Source organism: Mesocricetus auratus, unplaced genomic scaffold (genome assembly GCF_017639785.1).
Source record: "Mesocricetus auratus isolate SY011 unplaced genomic scaffold, BCM_Maur_2.0 Super-Scaffold_100691, whole genome shotgun sequence".
Classification (NCBI taxonomy): Eukaryota; Metazoa; Chordata; class Mammalia; order Rodentia; family Cricetidae; genus Mesocricetus; species Mesocricetus auratus.
Genome location: NW_024429267.1, coordinates 2054518 through 2075856, shown reverse-complemented (window position 1 = coordinate 2075856; position 21339 = coordinate 2054518). Strand labels below are relative to the sequence as shown.

The 21339-nt window shown below is 48.2% G+C and overlaps 1 protein-coding gene across 2 annotated transcripts in view; it reads left to right on the top strand.

The window, feature by feature from the left end:
- Positions 1–21339, top strand: part of Paqr5 (progestin and adipoQ receptor family member 5) — a 72656-nt gene that overhangs the window by 16426 nt on the left and 34891 nt on the right. The window contains exon 1 of one of the 2 annotated variants that reach the window (XM_040739845.1): positions 4498–4527. The exons of the other annotated variant lie outside the window; for it this stretch is intronic. Within the exon in view, the coding sequence (XP_040595779.1) occupies positions 4513–4527 (15 nt within the window). The 5' untranslated portion in view covers positions 4498–4512. Of the gene's footprint in view, positions 1–4497; positions 4528–21339 lie in introns of those variants that run through there. 2 annotated transcript variants of the gene reach the window in all.

The following is a 21339-nucleotide window of genomic DNA, read 5'->3' as shown; positions in this document are numbered from 1 at the left end:
ACAGTTGTAAACTGCCATGTGAGTGCTGGGAATTGAACCTGGGTCTTCTGGAAAAGCAGCCAGTGTTGTTAACTACTGAGCACTCTCTCCAGCCCTGGAGGCCATACTTACTCAAACCCCTCCCCACAGGTCTTGTGTGTGCAGTCACATCTGCTGTGAGTTCATGTGAGCAGCAGCCCTGATGTGTCTGGCAAATAGTTTTGCAGCAACTGTCCAGTAGCTCTGTCTGGCTCTTACACTCCAACTTCCTCTTCCACCATGCTCCCTCAGCCTTGGGGAAGGGGTGTGATATAGATGTCCTACTTGGGGTTGAGCCTTCCAGCGCCCTATGACGCATTTTAATTGACTATTGCATGTGCTGTTTTATTTTTGATCAGTGCTTTAATGGTATGAGGTTCAGTGTGAGCATTTAACACAGGCATACAGCATGTGTCCAGCCTCTGTTTACCTGCCTGCCTGTCTTCCTGACTTCCACTTACCACCACTCTGTGTGCATGCTGGCTAACTTTAGGGAGAGCATCCAGAAGTTCTTATTTTGCCTGCTCCATTTTGTTAAGCACAGTGCCTTCCAGTTCCGTCTGTCTTGTTCAATTGAAAAGATTTTGGTTTTAGCCCCGCCCTATGTACAGATTTCATTTTCTTTATCCCTTCATGTATTGGTGGCCACTGGCTTGTTCCATACTTTAGCTGCTGTGAATGAAGGGTGGTCTGTCTGGTGGGCTCTAGGAACCTCTCCAGGGAAGGGGAGCGATGGGCAGGGGAGCAAGATCTCCATCTCAGGATGAGGACACGGAGTCCCTCTAGGTTCCCAGGACAGGCTAAGCTGGACTCAAGCCAGGTTTTGAGACCCCTTATAAGCGATCCTGCTCTCCTGTTAGTGAAGGGGGTCTTCACATAGTTGGCCTCTCCACCCCTGACTTCCCACTTCCTGTTGAATTTACCTCCAGTCACAGGGAAGTGGATTTGCTTTGTCCAGGGCTGATGGATCTAGACTGCTGGATAAAAGGAAAGAGAAAAACACATGTCCTTCCTGGTAATTTTAAGGAATTTTTACACATTCACCAATTCTCAACGTGCTGGAGTGTTCCTCAGGCCCTTCCTGGAAAGCCCAAAGGAATAAATCTCTGAAAGTTTATAAACTACCTATCTCTGTTCACAGAGCCCAACTCCAGACATCTACCTCCTCACACAGATGCCAGCCCCAGGATGACATTTCAGGGCTAAGGACTACAAGGACCCAGGTCCAAGTCCATGTCCCTCTTAAGGCCATTCCCCACTTCCCCACCACCACCCAGCATTCTATAGGACACTGGGGACAAAGGTATCCTCCCTGTGGAAATGGTTGCCATTTCTTCTTGTGTCTTTTTATAGAGAGGCCCCACATAGCATTCCTAAGCAAAGTGGATCGTTTCCACAGTAAGCAGGAGCAGCTGGCGCTCAGGGACCACGGGAACTCTAGCTCAGGCCTGGGTCAAGGGACAGCTGGAGTGATACCTCTTCACCTCCCCACATGTCTTCTACTTGCTGACTCTCACTTCTTCCTGGGTTCTGAGTGAACTTTAGTCAGGAGCCCCTGAGGCCAGCCCTGGAGCCCTGAAGTGCCGTAGAGGGACAGGTGCTAAAGAGGGATGAGTTTTGTCTCCTGTTCCGGGGGCTGCTGATGTAGAGGGAAACATTGTTTCCAAGCTTCATGAGTTTTGTTTTGTTTTAGTTCCTCCCTTTGCGTGTGTATGTGTGTACACACTTTCTTCTGCGGGTACAAACGCTGGTTCATGGAGAGGCCCAAAGTTGATCCTGGGAATCTTCAGTTGTGAGGCGGGGTCTCACAATCAAATCCAGCGCTCACTGGTGTGGTTACTCTCTTACTAGCCAGCTTGCTCTGGGGTCTCATCTCTGCCTCATAGGCCCCTGCCACCCCGCCCAGTATTTAAGGGAGTGCTTAGGATCCAGTCTTCTTGCTTCCACAAAACACTTTAAGGGCTGAGCCATCTCCCGCGCCCCTCTTCACTAGCTCTTGAGTGGTACATTTTACTTTAGCCCTTAAAATAAAAACAACAAAACCACCTTGTGTTTTCTAATGCTAGAGTAATAACCTAATGTCCCGTGTCAGCCACTGGGCATGCAAATATTGTAAAATGGATTACACAGGACATTGGTGAGCAGGACGCATCCTGTCTGTGCTCACGGGGAAAATGGATACTCTTAACGTCTACTTTATAGCCTGGGACAGCTGGAGAAGGCGGCGGTGGTGGGAATGGGGCTCAATCTCCACCGCTACGGCTGTGCTTGCCGTAGTTGAATCCGGATTGCACACAATTGTGTATCGAACACCCCTGTGCGTGGAAGCATGCATGCAACACTCAGCAGGGTGTAAGTCTACCAAAGAAGCAGTTCTCCGTGGACTGCGAACTGATGCTGTGAAGTTTCCAAGCCACATCATCTCTGCATTAGTTGCTTTTCTTGTTGCTTTGTTGCTGTTGGTTTTAGATTTATTTCATTTTCCCATGTATGAATGTTTTGCTTACGTGTTTGCCTGTGCACCCTGTGAATGGTTGGAGCCCATGGAAGTCAACAGAGGACATTGGATTTCCTGCAGCTGAAGTTATGGACAGTGTGAACAGCCATGTGGGTGCTGGAATTGAACCTGGGTCCTGTGAAACAAGTGCTCTAACCACTGAGCTGCCTCTGGCAGAACCCCTGACAAAAGCAGTCCAAGGAAGGGAGGGTCCATTCACACTATAGTTGGGGGGTGGGGATAGGACCCATCATGGCAAAGAAGAAATGGCGGCAGCTGGTGACATTGCATCTGAAGTCGGGGGATAGAGATGAATGCTGGTACTCAGCTTTTGTCCTCCTTTTTATTCAGTGGGGAGCCTGGCCCAGGGAATGATGCTACTGAGTCCTAAGATTGATCTTCTCTCCTCAACTTACCTGATCTGGAAACTCCCTCACAGACATGCCCAGGGGTTTGTCTCCAAGGATACTCTAGCTCCTGTCAAACAGATGACAGGAGGCTCAGAAGGGCTTCGGGACACTCAGCTCGTGGAACTGAGTCAGGTAGTGCCGGCCATGTCACCACATGAACAGTCAGTGCCGTGAGGGCATCCACCTGGCTTCCCATGTCCAACTGCTCACTGGGTTTGGGTCTGTTTGCAAGTTATGTCCTCTCCCAGGTGGGCCCGGACAGCCCCGCCCCGTCCTCCAGCTGCAGCTGGGAGCCTAAGTGCCTGCCAGCCCCTCAGGTGACCTTCTGCCTGAAAATTCACACTTCCTTTGGTCTGTGACTGCCCTCTTCCCGCCTACCCTCAGGGTGTGGCCTCTTGCTACTGATAATGTGAACCGATTCACCCATAGTTTGACTGGATAATAACCGCCACACCCAAGTTCGGTAGATGAAGCTAGGAGTTAATGGTTGCCGAGGAATGTGTTTCACGGGTGCATACATCAATCTGAAGGGAAAGGAATGCCATTTCCCTGTGCCCTTGCTCTGGACCCCAGTGGCCTGGAGCTAGAGTGCACTTAGGGGTGCTGTTTCTTGGCTTTACACATGGGCTTGTGTGTACCCGCACATGTGCATACATGTCCATGTGTGCGCGCGCACACACACACACACACACACACACCACACCACCACCACCACGCTGTGCTCCATCCCTAGCATCTCCACCCCAGGGCCTGCTTCCCCTGCTCTAGGTCTCAGCTTTCCCAGGGGAAATTCTGCCAAAATGAGATTGGCTTTGGGATCTAGCTTAATCCTGCTTCTGTCCACAGCCCTCTTGCTCTGAACCCCACAGCCTTGCCCTGGGTACCCTCTCTGGACCTTCCTGAGCCTTGGACAGCTCTTTATGTATACTTCACATTTCCATGGTTTCTTTGCTTGGCTGAGGATTCAGCAGAGGAAGAGGCAGGAGTGCCACCTAGATTGGGTCAGCTGGGCTCTAGGACCAGCCTTGAGCCTAAGGTGCCAGCCATATGGGGTCAGTGGAGAGAGGAGCTCGACGAAGGAAGAAATGGGATTTCCCAGGCAGGTGAGGGGCGTGTGCAAGGGCATGTAAAGCCACGGGAGTGGCACACAGGAAGGATAAGGCAGGGCCTGTGGCAGATAAATGGCCCCTGTGATGTGAGCTCCACAGGAAAAGTGCTCTCAGACTTGTTTGTCCCTTGCTGGATGTCTTGTCACCTCAGCAAAGGGGCTTCTCTCTCTGAGGGCAGCTAAGAGGACTGACACGTGGCCTCTCGGTGACTCCAGTGCTGAGCTTGTACCTCCTGAGAGTCTGCAGAGTAGCCTGTGAAGTGAGTCTTCTTCAGTGGCTGTCCCCCGTCACCCACTGTCCCCTTGGTCCTTGTGCTTCTGGCTTCTGTTGTGTAGCCCGGTCTCCCAGCGTGCTCAAGGCTACAGAGAATAGGCACTCAAGGACGATGCCCCTTAGCTGGCTGTGCCTGGAAACTGAACATGAGACGTTAAAGGCAAAAGATGTATAGGATCTGAAGAAAACCAGCGAGTGGTACTTAATGGAAGTTCTGCAGGTACACTGGGGCCTCTGACTCAGAACGCTAGAGGTAGGCCTGAGAGGAGGGGCTGGTGCTGGGGAGAACCAACAGATTTCCGTGTGTTTGGGATGGCTTTCTGAAGGTCTCCAGGACCCTTCTATCCACCTCTCATTACCTCATGTGAGGATCAACTCCCAACCAAGAGCTACAAGCTGTTCTTCAAAGTGGGGAGCCCAAGCCCATAGATGGTTACCACTCTTGCCGTGTCCTGACTCTTCTCTGGGGTTTAGTTTCTACCCCCGAAGGGCTGACTGCACTACACTTTCAAGTGTGAAAATGCTTATCTTCTCTCTGTATCTTCTCCTGTCTACACTTCCACACTGTGGCTGCTTTGTCTCAGGCTGCCTTCTGATTAGATTAGCAGCCAGAGAGGAGGTGGTGGTAGAACCAGCCTTCCCCAGCAGTCTGGGAAGCTGGCACCAGCAGTCAAGGCCTGTGGTTATAGTTCCTTAGGGAGGAGCCTGCTATGGCACCTGCCCTGGGGGGCCGTGACCTCAGAGAACCCTGGCACTGGGTGCCACGGTGCCATCAATAAGGCAGTAGTTCTGTACCTTCCTTCCCTCTTCCTGGGGACCAGAACCTGGGGGTTCTGGTTCTTGCTGAGCCTTGCAGTCACCTGGCATCCCCTCCCATGAGTCCCCAAGAGCTTGAGATAACTGAGGTATAATACTGCAAAACTCCCTGGGTGGTCTGGACACTTGGTTTTCCCGTCATTTCCGATAGTACACACAGGGTTCTTTAACACCGGAGCAGGCTATTCCTATATCCATCCCATATTCGTACTTTGCAAAATGGCATTTCAAACACATGAAACAGTGGATATTTCATCATTTGAGATACAGAAATGATTTTTGAACACCAAGTAAAAGAAAATTTATAAAAATGTACATTTTCATTTGGACTGAGTTAGCAGATGAACAGAATTGAAGTTTCTGGAACATTAAAACCTATACTGCGTGTTTACTTACTGACGTATATATTATGGAACTGGGCCTTATGCATGCTACTCAAGTACTCTGCTGTGTACACTTTGAAGCCACAACGTTTTCAGGGTAAAACCAAGAGGGGGTGTCATTTGATACCTTGGAAGCAGACAGAATCTTTACATTAAAAAAAATGTTGCTAGGGTCATTTTGTTATAAGTATTTGGGGGGGTGTTCAAGATGGGGTTTCTCTGTGTATCCCTGGCTGCCCTGAAACTCATTCTGTAGACCAGGTTAGCCTTGAACTCAAAGATCTACCTGCCTGGAAAAGTTGGGGTTTGTTGTTGTTGTTTTGTTTTTTGTGAACTGAAGAAATGACACCTGAGGCTGTCCTCAGCCTCCGTGTGAAAGTACACACGGGTAGGTGTGCACATTTTCACACACACACACACACTCACACTAAAGGTAAGGTGGGGGAGGGTGGCTAGGCAATGATAATCACAAGAGTGTGGAGAAAGTTCCTGGCATTCCGGACAGAGGCGATGAGCAGGTAAGGGAAGCATGGCAGGCTGGCAGGGGTGGACCATGGGTGTCTGGAGGGCACACTGAGGATTTGGGGTCATCCAGGACCTTCTGGAGGGGACTGCGTGATTTTAGTTTTGAGACAGGGTCATGTTTGTAGCCTAGACGGGCCTGGGCTCCATCCTCCTGCTTCTGGCTCTCCAGTGCTGGGACTGCAGGTGTGCACCACCATGCCCATTCGGGGGGCTTTCTTGTAAGAGCGTAAGGTGTGGACCATGAGGCTTCAGGGACAATGAAGAGATACTGGGGTTCCCAAGGCCTCCTGGAGCTCACATCCACTCGCCCTGAGGTAGGTGGCTGCCTGCTGTGGGTAATCAATATGACCTGCTGATGGTTTCTCCAGTGCTTCCACTGTGGACCCAACCCTCACCTGTGGTGAAAACTGAGGGAGAAACTTGGGCCTTCCGCCCTAGGAATTGTGACTTTCCCAGATGCCTAAACCTTTCAACAGTAGCCCTCAGGCCTCAGCTACCCAGAATGGGGAACTCCCAGGCCAGTGCTTTTGCTGGGCCAGGAGATGGGACAGGGACCCACAAGAAGGTCAAACGTGACTTTCTCAGGAATCTCAACATCTACATCGCTGAGTTGACTGACACAGGTTCACCTTCCAAGACCTGCCGAGACTCAAAAGACCCACCCATCTGCTTCCTTAAACAGTGCGGTAGCCTTGCAGGCAGCACTATCTGTGTGTGGTTTGGTGGGAGGCAACTTAGGAAGGGAAGCCCCTAGGTTGGTCGCCCTGCCCCCACTGACTTAAGAGAACCCCAGCCAACACTTTCAGGAACAGCCTTCCAAGCATTTCTGTTTTCTGTCCATAAATACAAGCTGTTAAATGTAACGAGTCTGTATATGGATGGTGTGACAAGATTTACACCATTACATAACCCGGTTTTCCTTAAGCAACTTGTCATGACTTGGTTTCCTGTCAGTTACCACAGGTCTGTAACATTTTTCATAGTGGCTTGGTCCAGGTTTGCATGGGTATGCCATGGCAGGGTTTCTGTGCAGTGTGCTGAGGAAAGGCACCCGGGCTTTTCCAGATGTTCAGTCACTGCCTAGCGGTAAATATTTAGAATAGCTGCCATAGTTGGCAAGACAAAAAAAAAAAAAAAGGTTTAGCTCCCTCCCTGAGTCCTAATGCCCAGCTGGGAGGTCACCATGGCAACCTCCTGCTAGCTTCATTCGTGGTTCAGTACCAGCAGCACTTGGGGAGGGGGGATGTCAGTGCGGTGAGGGGGGCGTGTGTCGGGACTGAAGGGATGTTCTCTGTCTTCAGAGGTTTTATAAGCACAGGGCAGAAGGGAGGCTGGGGGCCATCCTCAGAGCTGAGACGGCTGAAGCTGCAGCTAGGTTAGTGACCACCCTTGATGGCGCTTATTCCCCGCCAAGCACCATGCCCATCTTCTTAAGAGTTAGTGCCACTTCTGCTGTCCTTGTTCACAGCATAAGAGCATGAACGAGTGGGTCATCGTCCAAGCACACAGGGAGGTGAGAGAGCGAGCACTGAAGATTGGCCTGCTAAGATTCCGTCCAGCAGGTGTTAGCACTCTGGACACTGGACTTTGTCTGTCTCTGGTATCTGCTACTGCCCCTGCCACCATCCTGGGGCTTCTGGTCCTGGCAGACCAGGCAGCCTGTGCTTCCCTGGTTGTGATGGGGAGGCTCTGACTCCTCATCCAGCTCATCCTGGCCACTTGCCACTCAGCCCCTCTGTCACCGTCACTCTAAACAGATCGGCTTGTACACAGTAGTCCCCCTTATCCACTGGGGGTACATTCTGAGACTTGGGATGCCTAAAGCCATGGGTGTTACCAAACTGCTAATGCAATGTCTCCCGTTTCTTTTCTGATAACTATATTCATGATAAAGATTAATATAGAAATTTAGCACTGTTGGGGGTGGTGTGGTGGGCAGCAGCATGGCTCAGATGATATACTTGCCTCCAAGTCTGGTGACCTGAGTTGATCCCCAGGACCCACAGCACAAAAAGAGAAAACCGACTCCCATAAGTTGTCCTCTCACTTCTAAATCATACCCACACTCACACACACACACACACACACACACACACACACACACACAATTAGTGTAATTTTTAAAAGAAATCAGGTACACTAGTGGATTGACAACAGTCATAGAAACAGAACAATTACAATGATATCCTGTAACAAAAGTTGTATGGGCAGTATTTCTTTCTTCCAAAAGATCAAAAATAAATGCTAGTATTTTTGAGGCGAAGTTGATCATGGGTCACTGAAACTGCACAGAGTGATGCTGTCCTCGTCGAAGATCTAGGGCTTACCCAGTAGACTCTCAGGCCTCTGAGGCTGCTGCACTGGAGGGAGGGGAGGGTTCACCTCACGATCCCACACAGAGTCCATTCCCTCCCTCTCAAAGTCTTGCCCTCCTTTCCCTCCCTGTTCCTTAGAGGCTCCAGTTCCTACCATCTTAACATCAGTGGGACCATGGATGGTCCTTGAGTCTGATGTACACTAGAGTATGGGAGTGGGGGGCTTCTTTCTCACACCACAATTCTTCTAATGACAAGCAAGGGAACCCGAGACTCAGGATGAATCCTGGTCCTCACCCTACCCCAACTTTGTTTTGCCTCACCAGTGCCATCAGCCTGACTTTCTGCATCTCATAGGCTCTTTATCTGTGTTCCTCTCCTTTGGGGAAACCCAGGTGTTTCTTGGCTTCTGAAAGTTCCCTCTTTGTGTCTCTCAAATTTATAGAAGCTTTAACTTCTGCTCTGAGACATGGTCATGGGTTTTTAAAACTACATTGATGATTGTGGGGACCACATGTATGACACAGCATGTATGTGGAAGTCAGAGAACCCACAGAGTCAGCGTTCTCCATCCACTATGTGGGTCCCAGGGATTGAACTCGGGTCATTGAGCTTGGCAGCAAGCCCCTTTACTCACTGAGCTGTCTCACTAACCCCTGGTCACAGCTCTGGAAACTACCCTGGGCCTCCTAACTCTCCTGGGGCTCCCATTTCTTCCAATCCCATGGGAAATGGGGGTCTGTGTCACTGTGTGCTCTGAACGCTGAGCTGAATTTACTGTTTCTCTCCTTGTGATTGGATACTTGATTTTGTAATCTGACCAGGCAGCCCAGAACTATGTGCTTCATGTTTATCAAGAGAACTGGGGCTCAAGGCTTCTATGTGAAGACTCCCAATTCCTTAAATGTAGGCCTGGGTTTTGTTTGTTTGTTTTCATACAATCTTTTAAGTAATTCTTTGAAAATGTCATGTTTGCTTGTTTTTGTTTTTTGTTTTTTTTGAGACAGGGTTTCATCTCGAATGTTCCAGGCTGGTCTCCAGCTTGCTATGTAGTGGAGGGTAACCTTGAACTCCCATCCTCCACTTCCTGGGTACTGAGATTTCTGGCTTGCCCACTCCACCCCGTTTATGAAATGCTGGAAATCCAACCCAGGGCTTTGTGCATGCCGGGCAAGCACTTCACCAACTGAGATCCAACCCCAGCTTGTATGTTTGTCCTTAATAGATTTAGTTACTTAGACTCATCATCCTAAATTTACAGGAAAAATTGTACAAAAGGTGAAGTGCCTTCCCTGTGTTCCCTCCACTGTACCTCCAGACACCTGTCGTTAAAATGGGATGTATAGATGTATATATAGATATTGATACTTAAAAAAGAAAAAAGACAAAGCCTCAGATAGCCAAGGCTGGTCTTGAACTCCTGTTCCTCCTGCCTCCATCTCATTTTAGGATACCTAGCCCTAGCCATTAAATGTGAACAAATCAATACTAATACACGGTTACTAGCCAGGGTCTTTGTTTCTATTAGGGCTTCTTCTGTGTTGTGCTTTCTGTGCCTCTGACCAATGCATAATGTCACATGGCCGTCATTACACTATGCTTCTGGTTTTAAAAACACTTTAGAAGGCAGAAGGCCATTTGTCTTGCACTCCCTGCCTTCTCTGAGTTCCACCCCACCCCGTATTCAGCTCTTCCTGCTCGCTCTACTCTTTTAGAGCTCTGTCTCTGCAAGTGTGTCTGTCTGTCTGTCTCGTCTCCCTCCTGGATTCAGGCTGCTGAAGACTCCCTAAGATGTGGCCGGCTTAGGAGTCCCAGTCTGGGCCACTCTGTAGAGAACCCTGAGAGCTACCACTGGCAGCCTTCCCAGACCAAGACAGCCCTGCCCTCACCACACCTGGATTGGTGACTGGCCTGGGAGGGGCGCGCCTGGGAGGGGCTAAGCACTCTAAGCAGAGCAAAGGGAAAGCTCAGGGCGTGGCTGGCAAGCCTGTTTGCAGACTGGCTGAGGCCTGCGGGGCAGGAATGGGGAAAGAGATGAAGGGAGATGGGTGGGATCCCATGCCACACCCGCCTCTTCCTTGCCTGGCCTCACAGCTTTCCACTGGGAGGGTGTGAAACCACAGGCTTGGGGAAACAGTTGAGAAGGAAAAGTAGCTGAGAATGCCCATCCCTTATAAAGCTACACCCCACATGTGTTGGGAGATTCAGGTTCCCTCTCACCACCCCCAACACACACACCCCAGCTCTTCCTCTGCGTAGCCAGAATGGGTGCATAGGTCTCTTTCAGTTAAAGGAGCTCTGAGGTCATGTCACTCTTTGTACCTTCCTTGGTTCAAACTGTTCCTTCCGCTGCTGTGTTCTCTCCCTGAGCTCTCACATTCCTTTTGCACACATACTAATCTCACAGCAAAGCCAGCCTAGCCCTCCGCTGGTGCTTCCTTCATGAAAATACCCTTCGGGACTCCTCCACCCAGCTTTGCCCCTATGTCCACAGAACATCTGACCCAGTCCTTCACCAGTTCCCGTTGTTCTGAGGGACTTACCAAGGCTCTGCATGGTTATAGGCCCCATTTGCCTGGGGCCTTACTCATAGTGGGTGTAAGGTTTTATAGAGTCTCATAAAACAGACCAGTCCCTGTCTTCAGCTGAGCCATCTAAACAGAGGCCGTCAAAGTGACCGCACCTTCAAGACTTGGAATGGTGCATCGTGTTAGTGGAGCAGTCCCGTTCACTCAGTGAGCAGCTTGCTGTAGGCATGCTTGCGGCAGAGTTATTCAACCGAAACCGCATGTTCAAGGGTACCAGCTGGTAAGCAGAGAAGCTGAACCTGCAGCTGTGACCCTAAGACCACTTGGAGGGGTTGGTGGGGTCTGAGTGAGACTAAGAAGGGATTGGTGTTCCTCCTGGAGGAGGCAAACATGACTAGGCCTTGAAGGTCTCAGGAGATGTTTGAGATGTGGACAGGCCCCAAAGCCTGGCCAGAGTAGACACCCAGGGAACCGCAGAAGAGTGGTTGTGAGTGGCCATTATCCAGGTGCAGGCTCCCCCTGGGTGGCCCGCTGGGACTCCTCAGGTGAGCTGGCCTGCAGGTGAGCACTGAGCCTATTGCCTCTAGTGCAGGCCAAGTCTAGCAGAGGGCTTCTCTTGGGGCTGCCTGCAGAAATAGCTCCTGTGTAGCTATCAGCTGCTGCACTCCTCTGGAGCCTGTACAGCCACCCCTGCCCCACTGGGATCTGGCTAGACACCTGAGTGTCCCAGAGTTTGGCTGAACTCTTGTTGATCAGATGTTCTCCAGGGCTGGTGGTCTGGAATCTTTTTCAGTTCACAAATATCACCAAAGATGATGAAAGCCATGGCTGGTCCCCAGTAGCACCGATGCATATGTGCACAACTGTGGTTTCTAGGTTCCAAACTCCCACCCCAAGAGGTGTCACAGATGCTGGTCCCTCCCCTGATATTTTCTGTTCTAGTCTTTCCCAGGCTAGACGGAACTCAGGAAATCAACTTTGTGGCCTATTGGCTGCATCTGACCTGCACTTTGGACAGAAGACACAGTGGGAAGGGACCTAGTGCCCAACTCTCACCAATGGTGAACTGTCTGGAAGCTGTCTCTGCTCGCTGAGGTGGCCTCGGACATCCTGACTGCAGCCTGACTCTCAGATCAGGAGCATGTCATTTAGCTAAGGGGTGACATCAGATGCAACATGCTTGCTGGCTGTCCTGTGAGGTTGCTCTTTCCCTCTTGGGTGGCTTCAGGTTTGGGCTCCCACCGGGTGGGGCTACTGGATTTTCCAGTTCTGCAGACATCTATGTACAGATTCCCATTGTTGCTTAGAGAGCTTGTTTAATCTTGACTTTGGCAGACCTCGTCCAGTGACCTCAGGGAAGTCCTTCCTATCTAGAGTGTCTGGCTATATAGTAGCAAAAAGGGTGGGCTGGAAGTCTGTGCTTCTCTACAAAGAGAGTGCTTGGCAGCAATAGGAAACCTACAATACGTGGGTGTTTTTCTTTTCTAGATTTGGAGATAATACATTTTTATATTAAAGTATCCATAACTGAATTATGGACCAGACAATAATATGCATGCTTTTTAAAAATACTTCTTTTATTATGGTGAAAGTATATTACATAAAACTTACCATTCTGCGTGTTGATATGAGTGCAAGACACGTGTTTATGTGTGGAGGCCAGAAGTCAAAATTGGGTGCTGTCCTCAACTTTATCGTTTGAGGCAGAGTCCCTCACTGAATCCAGAGCTCACTGATTTAGTTAGGCTGACTGGTCAGTGAGCACCAGGGACCCGCCTGTCTCTTCCTCTCCAGTGATGAGATTAAAGTCTCACACTGCTGCACTTGGCTTTTTATGTGTGTGCCAGGGGTTTAAACTCAGGTCTTCATGGTCAGGGAACAGTCTTTACTAACTGAGCTATCTCCCCAGGAAACACTCCATCAAATTATTTTGTGTAGTAGTCATCCTAATGGAGGTGAAGTGCTGTGTTGTGGTTTGGGCTGTATGTTCCTGGGACAGTTAGTGCTGAAGCGTCTTTCCATGTACTTTGTGGTGTCTTTGGGGAAAATATATACAAATATTTCTCTCATTTGTTTTCTTAGACAGCCTTGGCTGTCCAGGAACTAGTTCTATAGTCCATACTGGCCTCAAACTCACAGAGATCTTCCTGCCTCTGCCTCCGCCTCCTGAGTCCTGGGATTAAAGGTATTCACACCACTGCCCAGCTGCTTTAAATTTTTATTTCATTTGTGTATGTGTGTGTGTGTGTGTGTGTGTGTGTGAGAGAGAGAGAGAGAGAGAGAGAGAGAGAGAGAGAGAGAGAGAGAGAGAGAGAGAGAGAGAGAGAGAGAGAGTGTTTGGAGGCACATTTGTACCAGGGCATGCATGTAAGATCAAAGGACAACCTTGGGATTGGTTCTTTCCTTCTACCATGTGGGTCCCAGGAAATAAATGCAGGTTGTCGGGATTGGCAGCAAGCTCCTCTACCTGCTGAGCTACCTTGCTGGCCTCATGCTTCTTTTTTAGATTGGTTTTTTGTTTGTTTGTTTCCCAGCCTGAACTTGTAGATGGAAGCTATCCTTCTGCCTCCATCCCCTGAGTAGCCGAGACTGCAGCGTGTGCCACAGTGCACAGGTTTTTGATGACTTTATTGCTGCTGCTTTGAGCCACAGTCTCCCTTGTGACATCCTGTCCATGCTGGTCTTACATGGCAAGCACCTGTACCTGAGCCATCTCACCAGCCCCGTGCTTAGAGTTCCCCAAGAGCCTCCACTCCATGCTCAGGGCTTATGCCTTAAAGTGCTGGGTAAAGAAGTCAGCCTCTCCTGCCACGCCTAGGAGGCTGGGCTCTGATGGGTACCAGCATCCAGCCTCGCAGATTGGTTTCTGAGGACAAGCAGAGAGGTGATGCAGGTGCCTCTGAGCATCTCCCTACCACCTTCTGCAGGCCCCGAAGTCCCTCTGTAACACTGGTTTTCAGATCAGTCTTGTCTGAAAGGCCCCTCCACACAATCACATCCATCAGATCCTGAGTCCATGCTGCTCAGTGTTTTCCTGATATTTCATGGCTAAGTCTAAAACCAAGGACTCCTTGGAGCCCCTGAAAATATAATTATTTTATTTATTTTATTTTAATTATTTACCCCAAAGAAAAATTATTAACAGAGAGTAATTTTATTATTTGTCCTTTTCCTTTATTTTTAAAATTTTTTCAAGAGGGTTTCTCTGTGCAGCCCTGGATGTCCTAGAACTTGCTCTGAGGACCAACTGCCTCTGCCTCCTGCGTACTGGGATTAAAGATATGCACGAAAGATTTATTTGTGTGTTTTATGTGTATGGGTGCACATGTTTGCCAGCATGCCAAAAGAGGACTTCTGATTTCATTAGAGGTGGTTGTGGGTCACCATGTGGTTGCTGGATCTGTGGGAAAGCAGCTAGTGCTCCTAATGTCTTGAGTCCCATAATTTTGTTATCTGACATAGTATTTTCTAAAAACTAAGAAATGTGTCATAGCTGAGTCTCGAGTCTCTTAAGAATCATGTTCCTGTATGCTGATCACTAAACTGTTTGAGGATGGCATCCTGACAGAGTGATGCTTTCCCAGTTAGCAGTGCTTGGGATTCCTTGAGGAGGCACCCAGCATGGGAGAGAAGTGTGGATGGAGAGGTGATGTTGGGGAGGATGAGAGACTGTAGCCTTCTATTGAAGTAAAAGTTTAGATACTCCTGATGGTCTCTTGAAGAGTTGAGTAATAGGCTCAGAGAGTGACCATTCAGGTAGACCTAAGGCATCATTGCCCCTCATCCCAAGGCTCCTTCATCACAGGTCCATGCATTCTTCCCCCGGATGTTTAAACACTGTCTTAGTTGTGTTCCTGTGGCTGTGATAAAATGCCCTGACAAAAGCAACTTAAAGTAGGAAGACTTTACTTGGGGGCTCACAGTTCCAGGGTCCAGCCCTTCAACCTCAGGGCAAATCCTAGTGGCCAGAGCTTGCTAAAGAAAGAGGCACACTGGTACTCAGCCTGGTTTCTCCTCTTTATACAGTCCAGGAACAAAGCCCATTAGGGTGGGCCTTCCCAACTCTCTTAACCTAATCAAGATAATCCCTCATGGGCATGCCCAGAGGCCTGTCTCCTAGGTGATCCTAGATCCTGTCACATTGACAGTATTAACCCTCACTATTTGCAAGGCGGGCTGACCTGAGAGCCCCAAGTAGTCTCCTATTCCTACCTCCGTGTTCCCACCTCCCCAGTGCTGGAATTACAGACACGTATTTACATGTGTACTGGAGATTGAATTTAGGCTCATGCTTGTATAATGAGCACGCTCATAACTGAACCATCTCTCTCTAGCCACCGCCCCCCACCAGTCTAACATTTTAGCAGTTCTAAAATTGGAACTCATTTCCAGTCAACAGCATCTCCTGATTATAATTGGCACTACTTTCTCTCTTTTTGGTACATGAAAATGGTGGTGTGCCTTCCAGCTAACAGTGTCTGAAAGGTCATTGAAATGCCATCCTGGGCTCAGTTGGTATTTAGAGGTGCATGGGGACAGTTGGACCATCCCTCCCGCCTCCATGCCCATCACTAGCCCAGCACAGTGAGAAGCTGGCGCTGGGTTTCTGCCACCCGTATTTGTTTAAGCAAAGCTGCATGAGGGCGTCATAGGGACGTCAGAACAGGCTGCCTGTCCTTTGGGGTCTCTCAAGCACACCTTGCCTGAGAGTTCACCTGAGGCCACTGATAATGATGCAGAAGGAGCCGGAAGTAATAACATTCATGCTATAAAGGATTTACTAATATGCTTGCTCAGGAAATACTAAGTTACACAAAGTAGGACTCAGCTAAAGAAGCAGCATCTCCAATAGGGCTGGAAGGTAAGTCATGTGCTGGCCAGGCTGGTTAGAAACTGTAGCAAGAAGGTTCTGTTCAAAAGAACAACACTGTTGTACTTTAAAATAATTCTGCCAATACTTTGCTTTGTAAATCTCTCATCTGCCCAAGCAGCTACACTGGCAGTCTCCTGTGTCTGTTTAATTGTTCAAAGTGTGACCTGGGGCCAGGACCTGAAGGACATTTGAGGATGACATTGTATGTGGGAAGTATAAGGCTAAGTCCTATATAACTGGCAAAACGTTCTGTGCGAGGTCAGTTTCCTTTTTGTGTGTTAGCCAGAACCGGTTATGTGCTTTTAATAAAGAACCTTTTCCTTTATTAATTTCTAGGGCTGTGAACTGATCTCCCTCTCCCCCCAAGGCATGCAATTCTGTGACAGTTGCATGCTTTAAACATCTGATTGAGTTCCAGATACCTAGCCTTTACAGGTGGGTGGTTTTAAGTTACCCCATGTGGGTCCTAGGATCCAAACTCAGGTCCTCTGCAACAGCAGCAGGTACTGTTAAGCCCTGAGCCATCACTCCAATCCTGCCATGTAAAGTATTTCAAAGCAGATCCTGAACAGTATAATACAGCACATGAGTGGCTGTGTGTTAGGATGCAGTTTCAGCAGTCAGTGCGGAGCACATCTTCAAAAGTGCAGCTTTTGAACTGTGAGGGGTGGAAAGGTGAGATCCCTTTCCTCACCATCATAAGGGCCACAGCCAATATCCCATCCTATGTTAGGTTAGTAAGAGGAAAAGCACAATGAGTTGATGTGGCTCAGTAGATGTTTCCTCAGCACACACCAAGCCCAAGAGTGGTGGTGCACTCTGATCAGTTAGAGACTGCAAGTCTGGCTACTTGGGCAGATGAGAGATTTACACAGCAAAGATATTGGCAGAGTTTTTTTTGTTTTGTTTTGTTTTGTTTTACAAGACAGGGTTTCTCTGTATTGTTTTGGAGGCTGTCGGTCCAGCCCGGCCTCGAACTCACAGAGATCCGCCTGCCTCTGCCTCCCGAGTGCTGGGATTAAAGGCGTGCGCCACCACCGCCCGGCTGGCAGAGTTATTTTTAAGTACACCTACAATCCCAGCACCTGAGAGTTGGATGCAGGAGCCAATGTATAAAATCATATTCATCAAATTCAAGGCCAGACTATAGGAGACTCTTGTTTCAAAAGGAAATGGTTGTCCATAAAGTGCTTCTGTCCTCAGAACCTACATTTAAAAAGCCAGGTGTGAAGTTGCACATTTGTAATCCCATTACTAAGAAAGTGGATGGCAGATAGGTCAGCCTGTTAGGTGAGCTCCAGGCTGGGGAGAGACTTTGTCTGACAAAAGGGTGGACAACACCTGAGGGAGGACATATAAGGTTGTTTGTGGCCTTCACATACACAAATGTGAACACACACACACACACACACACACACACACACACTTCCTATGGCGCGAGATACAGGCCCAAAGACTCAGTGAGAACTGTGTTCAAGTTCTACAAAGAGTGGGCAGCCATTTGGAATATACAATTGCAGAGTGGCCTGGTGCATAGGGCCATCGGTGGGACCCCAGCCAGGCCTGTCTGCTCAGAATCTGTTTTGTCTCTCCGTGCAGCATACTCTCCTTTTGCGTGTGGGCCAGGGCCCCCTGGAATCAGGATCTGCAAAGGAACCTGAGACCATGAACTCTCTGAGTGTTACAGCTTGCTTTAGGAGAGAGAGGTGACAGAGGACAGGGCAGGAGAAGGTCAGAGAGCCCTTGTTTCTGAGGCCTTCTAGTCTCCCTCAACTTAAGTGCTCAACTTGATAAGTTGTGTTTTAGAATGCTGTTTTCTGAGCCTCCATATAGTGAACAAAGGATTAGACAGTATTCTTTAACCAAATTGTGTGAGGCAACTCAAAAAAGTGACAGTGTTTATAAAGAAGATGTTGTCTGTGATGACACAAATGAAGACTTCAATACATTTAAATGTGGAAACTTTTTTAAGTACTGTATTAAACACACTTGGGATTCTATATGTGTGTTAGTCTAAATTAATAAACTCATGCTTATAATGTGATTGTCGGTTCATTTATATTACTATAAGTTATTAAATTTTTGGACCCTGTCATTGGGGAAACAACTCACCAGATTATTTCAGGTCACCTTATATGACAATATTTATTGGGTACCTTAGGGTTTTCATTGTTGTTGTTGTGATAAAGCACCATTACCAAAAGCTATGGGGGGAAAGGGTTAAATTTATATTGCAGTGACTTACAATCCATCATCATAGAAAATCAGGACAGGAACTCAAGCAGGGCAGGAACCTGGAGGCAGGAGCTGATGCAGAGGCCATGGAGGATGCTGCTTACTGGCTTGTTCCCCATGGCTTGCTCAGCCTGCTTTCTTACAGTTCCCAGACCACTGATAGCACGGCCCACAGTGAGCTAGGGGCCCCCACACTGATCATCAGTTTTTTTAAAAAATGTACCACAGGTTTGCCCATAAGCCAGTCTGGTGGGGGCATTTTCTCATTTGCGGTTCCATCTTCCAGAGTAGCTCTAGCTTGTGTCAAGTTGATATAAACCTATAGTCTTTAAGGCGGGGGTTTCCCAGCTGAGGTTGTTGTCTTCTAGGGGATAGACCTCAAGAATGGAACTCCATCATGAGATGAATGAGGTACCCAAGTTCAGATTCTACCTCTTATTGATTTTTGGATGCCCTTGAGTTTGAGTCCTAACATGAAACCTCCTGTTCATGATTTTATTCTCATGTTTTTTAAGGCTATTTCAGAGTAACTCCAGAAAGTCTTTGTGGATATATTACAACACCACACTTCATTTTTGAAGTGCTGTGTCTTACATCCCAGGCTGCCCTGGAACTCCCTGTGTAGCCAAGGATGGATGACTTTGAACTTTTTTCATTGATTGTTTTGTTTCTTGAGACAGGGTTTCTCTGTATATAGCTGACTGTCCTAGCTCACTTTGTAGACCAGGCTGCCTGGAACTCGGAGATTAACCTGCCTCTGCCTCAAAGCTGACCTTGAACTATCTTCCTGCCTCTACCTCCCAAGTGCTGGTATTACAAGTGTGCACCACTATACTTGGTTCTACCGTGCTCAGGTTTAAGACCAGAACTTTATGCACACTAGGCAAGGACTCTCCCAACTGAGAAACATATCCGGTCCTTTTGTTATTAAAGGCATAGGAACTTCTGTAAGACGAAGTCTTATATGCAGCACTAATAAGCTGTGTCATTATGATGTGTTTGGATTTCATTTAGAAACTGTGATGGTTAACTTAATTGTCAATTTGACACAACAGTCAATACTGGGTTGGCCTTTGAGATGTTTGTTCAAGATTATCTTAAATTAATTGATGTAAGAAAGCTAAGCCACTGTGGGTGACATCATTCCCTAGGTATGGGATCCTGAATTGCATAAGAATGAAGAAAGTGAGCTGACCACAATCCAGTGAGCATGTATTCACTTCTACTACTGACTGTTGATGCCATGTGACCAGCTCTCAAGCTCCTGCCACTGTGACTTCCTGCCAGTGATAGACTATAGCCTGGAAATTTTAGCTAAAATAAACCCTTTGTCCCCTAAGTTGCTTTTTTTTTTCTAATCAGAGAGCTTTACAGCAACGGAATTAAAAGTAGAACAAAAGCTCTTTGGTTCAGTTCAAGCTTGTCTCTAGACCCTGAGAAAAAGACACAGCAACCCAAGCTGCAATGTTGGCGATCCTGCAAGTTGCAGTCTGGTTTTTCTAGTGTCTGTGGAACGAATAGCTTGTTTCCCAACAGACAGAACGAAAAGGATCAAGGAGTTCATTCTAGGCTCAGTGATGTCTGACAGGCTTAAGACTGGCAGTGTGCCACGACTCCCCACCATCAGCCACTGGTCTTCTGCAATTGTTGACAAACACAGATAGGCATGTTAGATGTTGGCTGACAGATAGTCATAAGAAAGGTGTCATCACTTTGAATGCTGTAACAACAGAAACTTTGCACTTTTGAAACAGGTCAGTCAAGTTCTGTCTTATCTGCAAATTTGCCTCTGCTTGCTGAGTTGGCAGAAGTGTCTTGCTACTTGCTGCCCAGGCTACACACATCACAAACATCCTGTTTCCCATCATCTCCCAGTGCTCAGGAGAAACTCAGTCTTGGTGATTTATGCCAGGATGTAATTCCCTTTCATTGAAGTCAATTCTGTTATTTGTGGGTGGTGAATGTGCTTGTGTATGTGTGCATGTGGAGACCAGAGGTTGCTGTGTGCCTTCTTTTTATTTATTTCGCTATGTGTATATACATGATGTGAGCCTGTCCAGCCAGCCACAGGGGTCCCAGGAGGAATGCAGCCAGTGATCCAGGGAGGTTAGGCAAGGTCCCTGGGCGCTCAGAGGCAGGGAAGGACTCCCCTCTGTTGATGGACACACAAAGGGGGCTCTGATGAAGCAGCGGGCTTTGGTCCAGGGATGGTGGCAGAGAGAAGATCCACACTGTGGTCAGTCCCTAGCTTTGTCCTCTCTGTGCTACGGCAGCAATTTTGTTTTGTGGGCCTGTGTGAGAACTTTAGTTTCTGCAATTCATAGTATTTACAAGTTACTAAACAGTCTTAATCCTGTGTTTGATCAACTTTATTGTTTACTCCAAGTTGCTCTGTCTCCAAGAAACTCCTTGGATTTTTGCCTGGCCTGGTTCTTTCATGTGACAGAGCTGTGGTCAGCGCTCTGGAAGAGCCAACTGAGTTAAAGCATAGTTCTTTGTCGTCCTTTAAGTTTTTTATTAAAATTGATGCACTTTGTTTATTGTGTGTGTGTGTAAGTGCATGAATGGCACAGTCCAGGAGCAGAGGACAACCTACAGGAGTTGATCTGTTTCCTTCCACGGGAGTCCTGGGGATGCAACTCGGGTCTTCCGGCTTGGAGTCAAACACATTTACTCACTGGACCACCTCCCTCCCCCAGTGTCTCCTCAGGTCACCCGGTGTGGCACGGGCTTCAGCTTGCTCTGCCTACCTAGGGAAGCCTGTAGTGGAGTACAGATTGAGTAACCTCAGCTCTTCTGGCTCAGCAACTCTGAGAGAAGCGTTCTACTGCTCGCCCCTCAGAGGACAGTGGGTGGCCTCAGGTCCTCTACAGCCCTCATGGTTTTCTACCACGATCTCAGTTCATTCGTCTGTAGAAAAATACCTTAGATCGGGCAGTTTCTAAACAATGGAAATGTATTACTTCCAGCTCTGGAGGCCAAGAAGTCCAAGATCAGGATGGCAGCATACCGAGATTCTTTCTTCTTCATGGATGGCTCCTTCTCCTTGAGTCCTCCCAGGGCCCAGTGTCAAGAAAGCTCCCTCAGGTCTCTTATGAGAAGAGTACTAATTCCATTCAAAAGAGTGAGACCCTCATGACCTCATTACCTTCCAAAGGCCTTACTTCATATCACACAGGGGTTAAATTCTACCATGCAGATTTTGAAGGGCAAAACTTTTGTATTGCAGTAATCGATCATTGTTGTGTTTTTGTTTTGTTTTGTTTTTTATGTTTTTGGCTCTTTGCTCCTTTGGGGGCCTATCACACAGCTTCCAAATAAATACATATGGAGGCTTATTATTATGAATGCCTGACC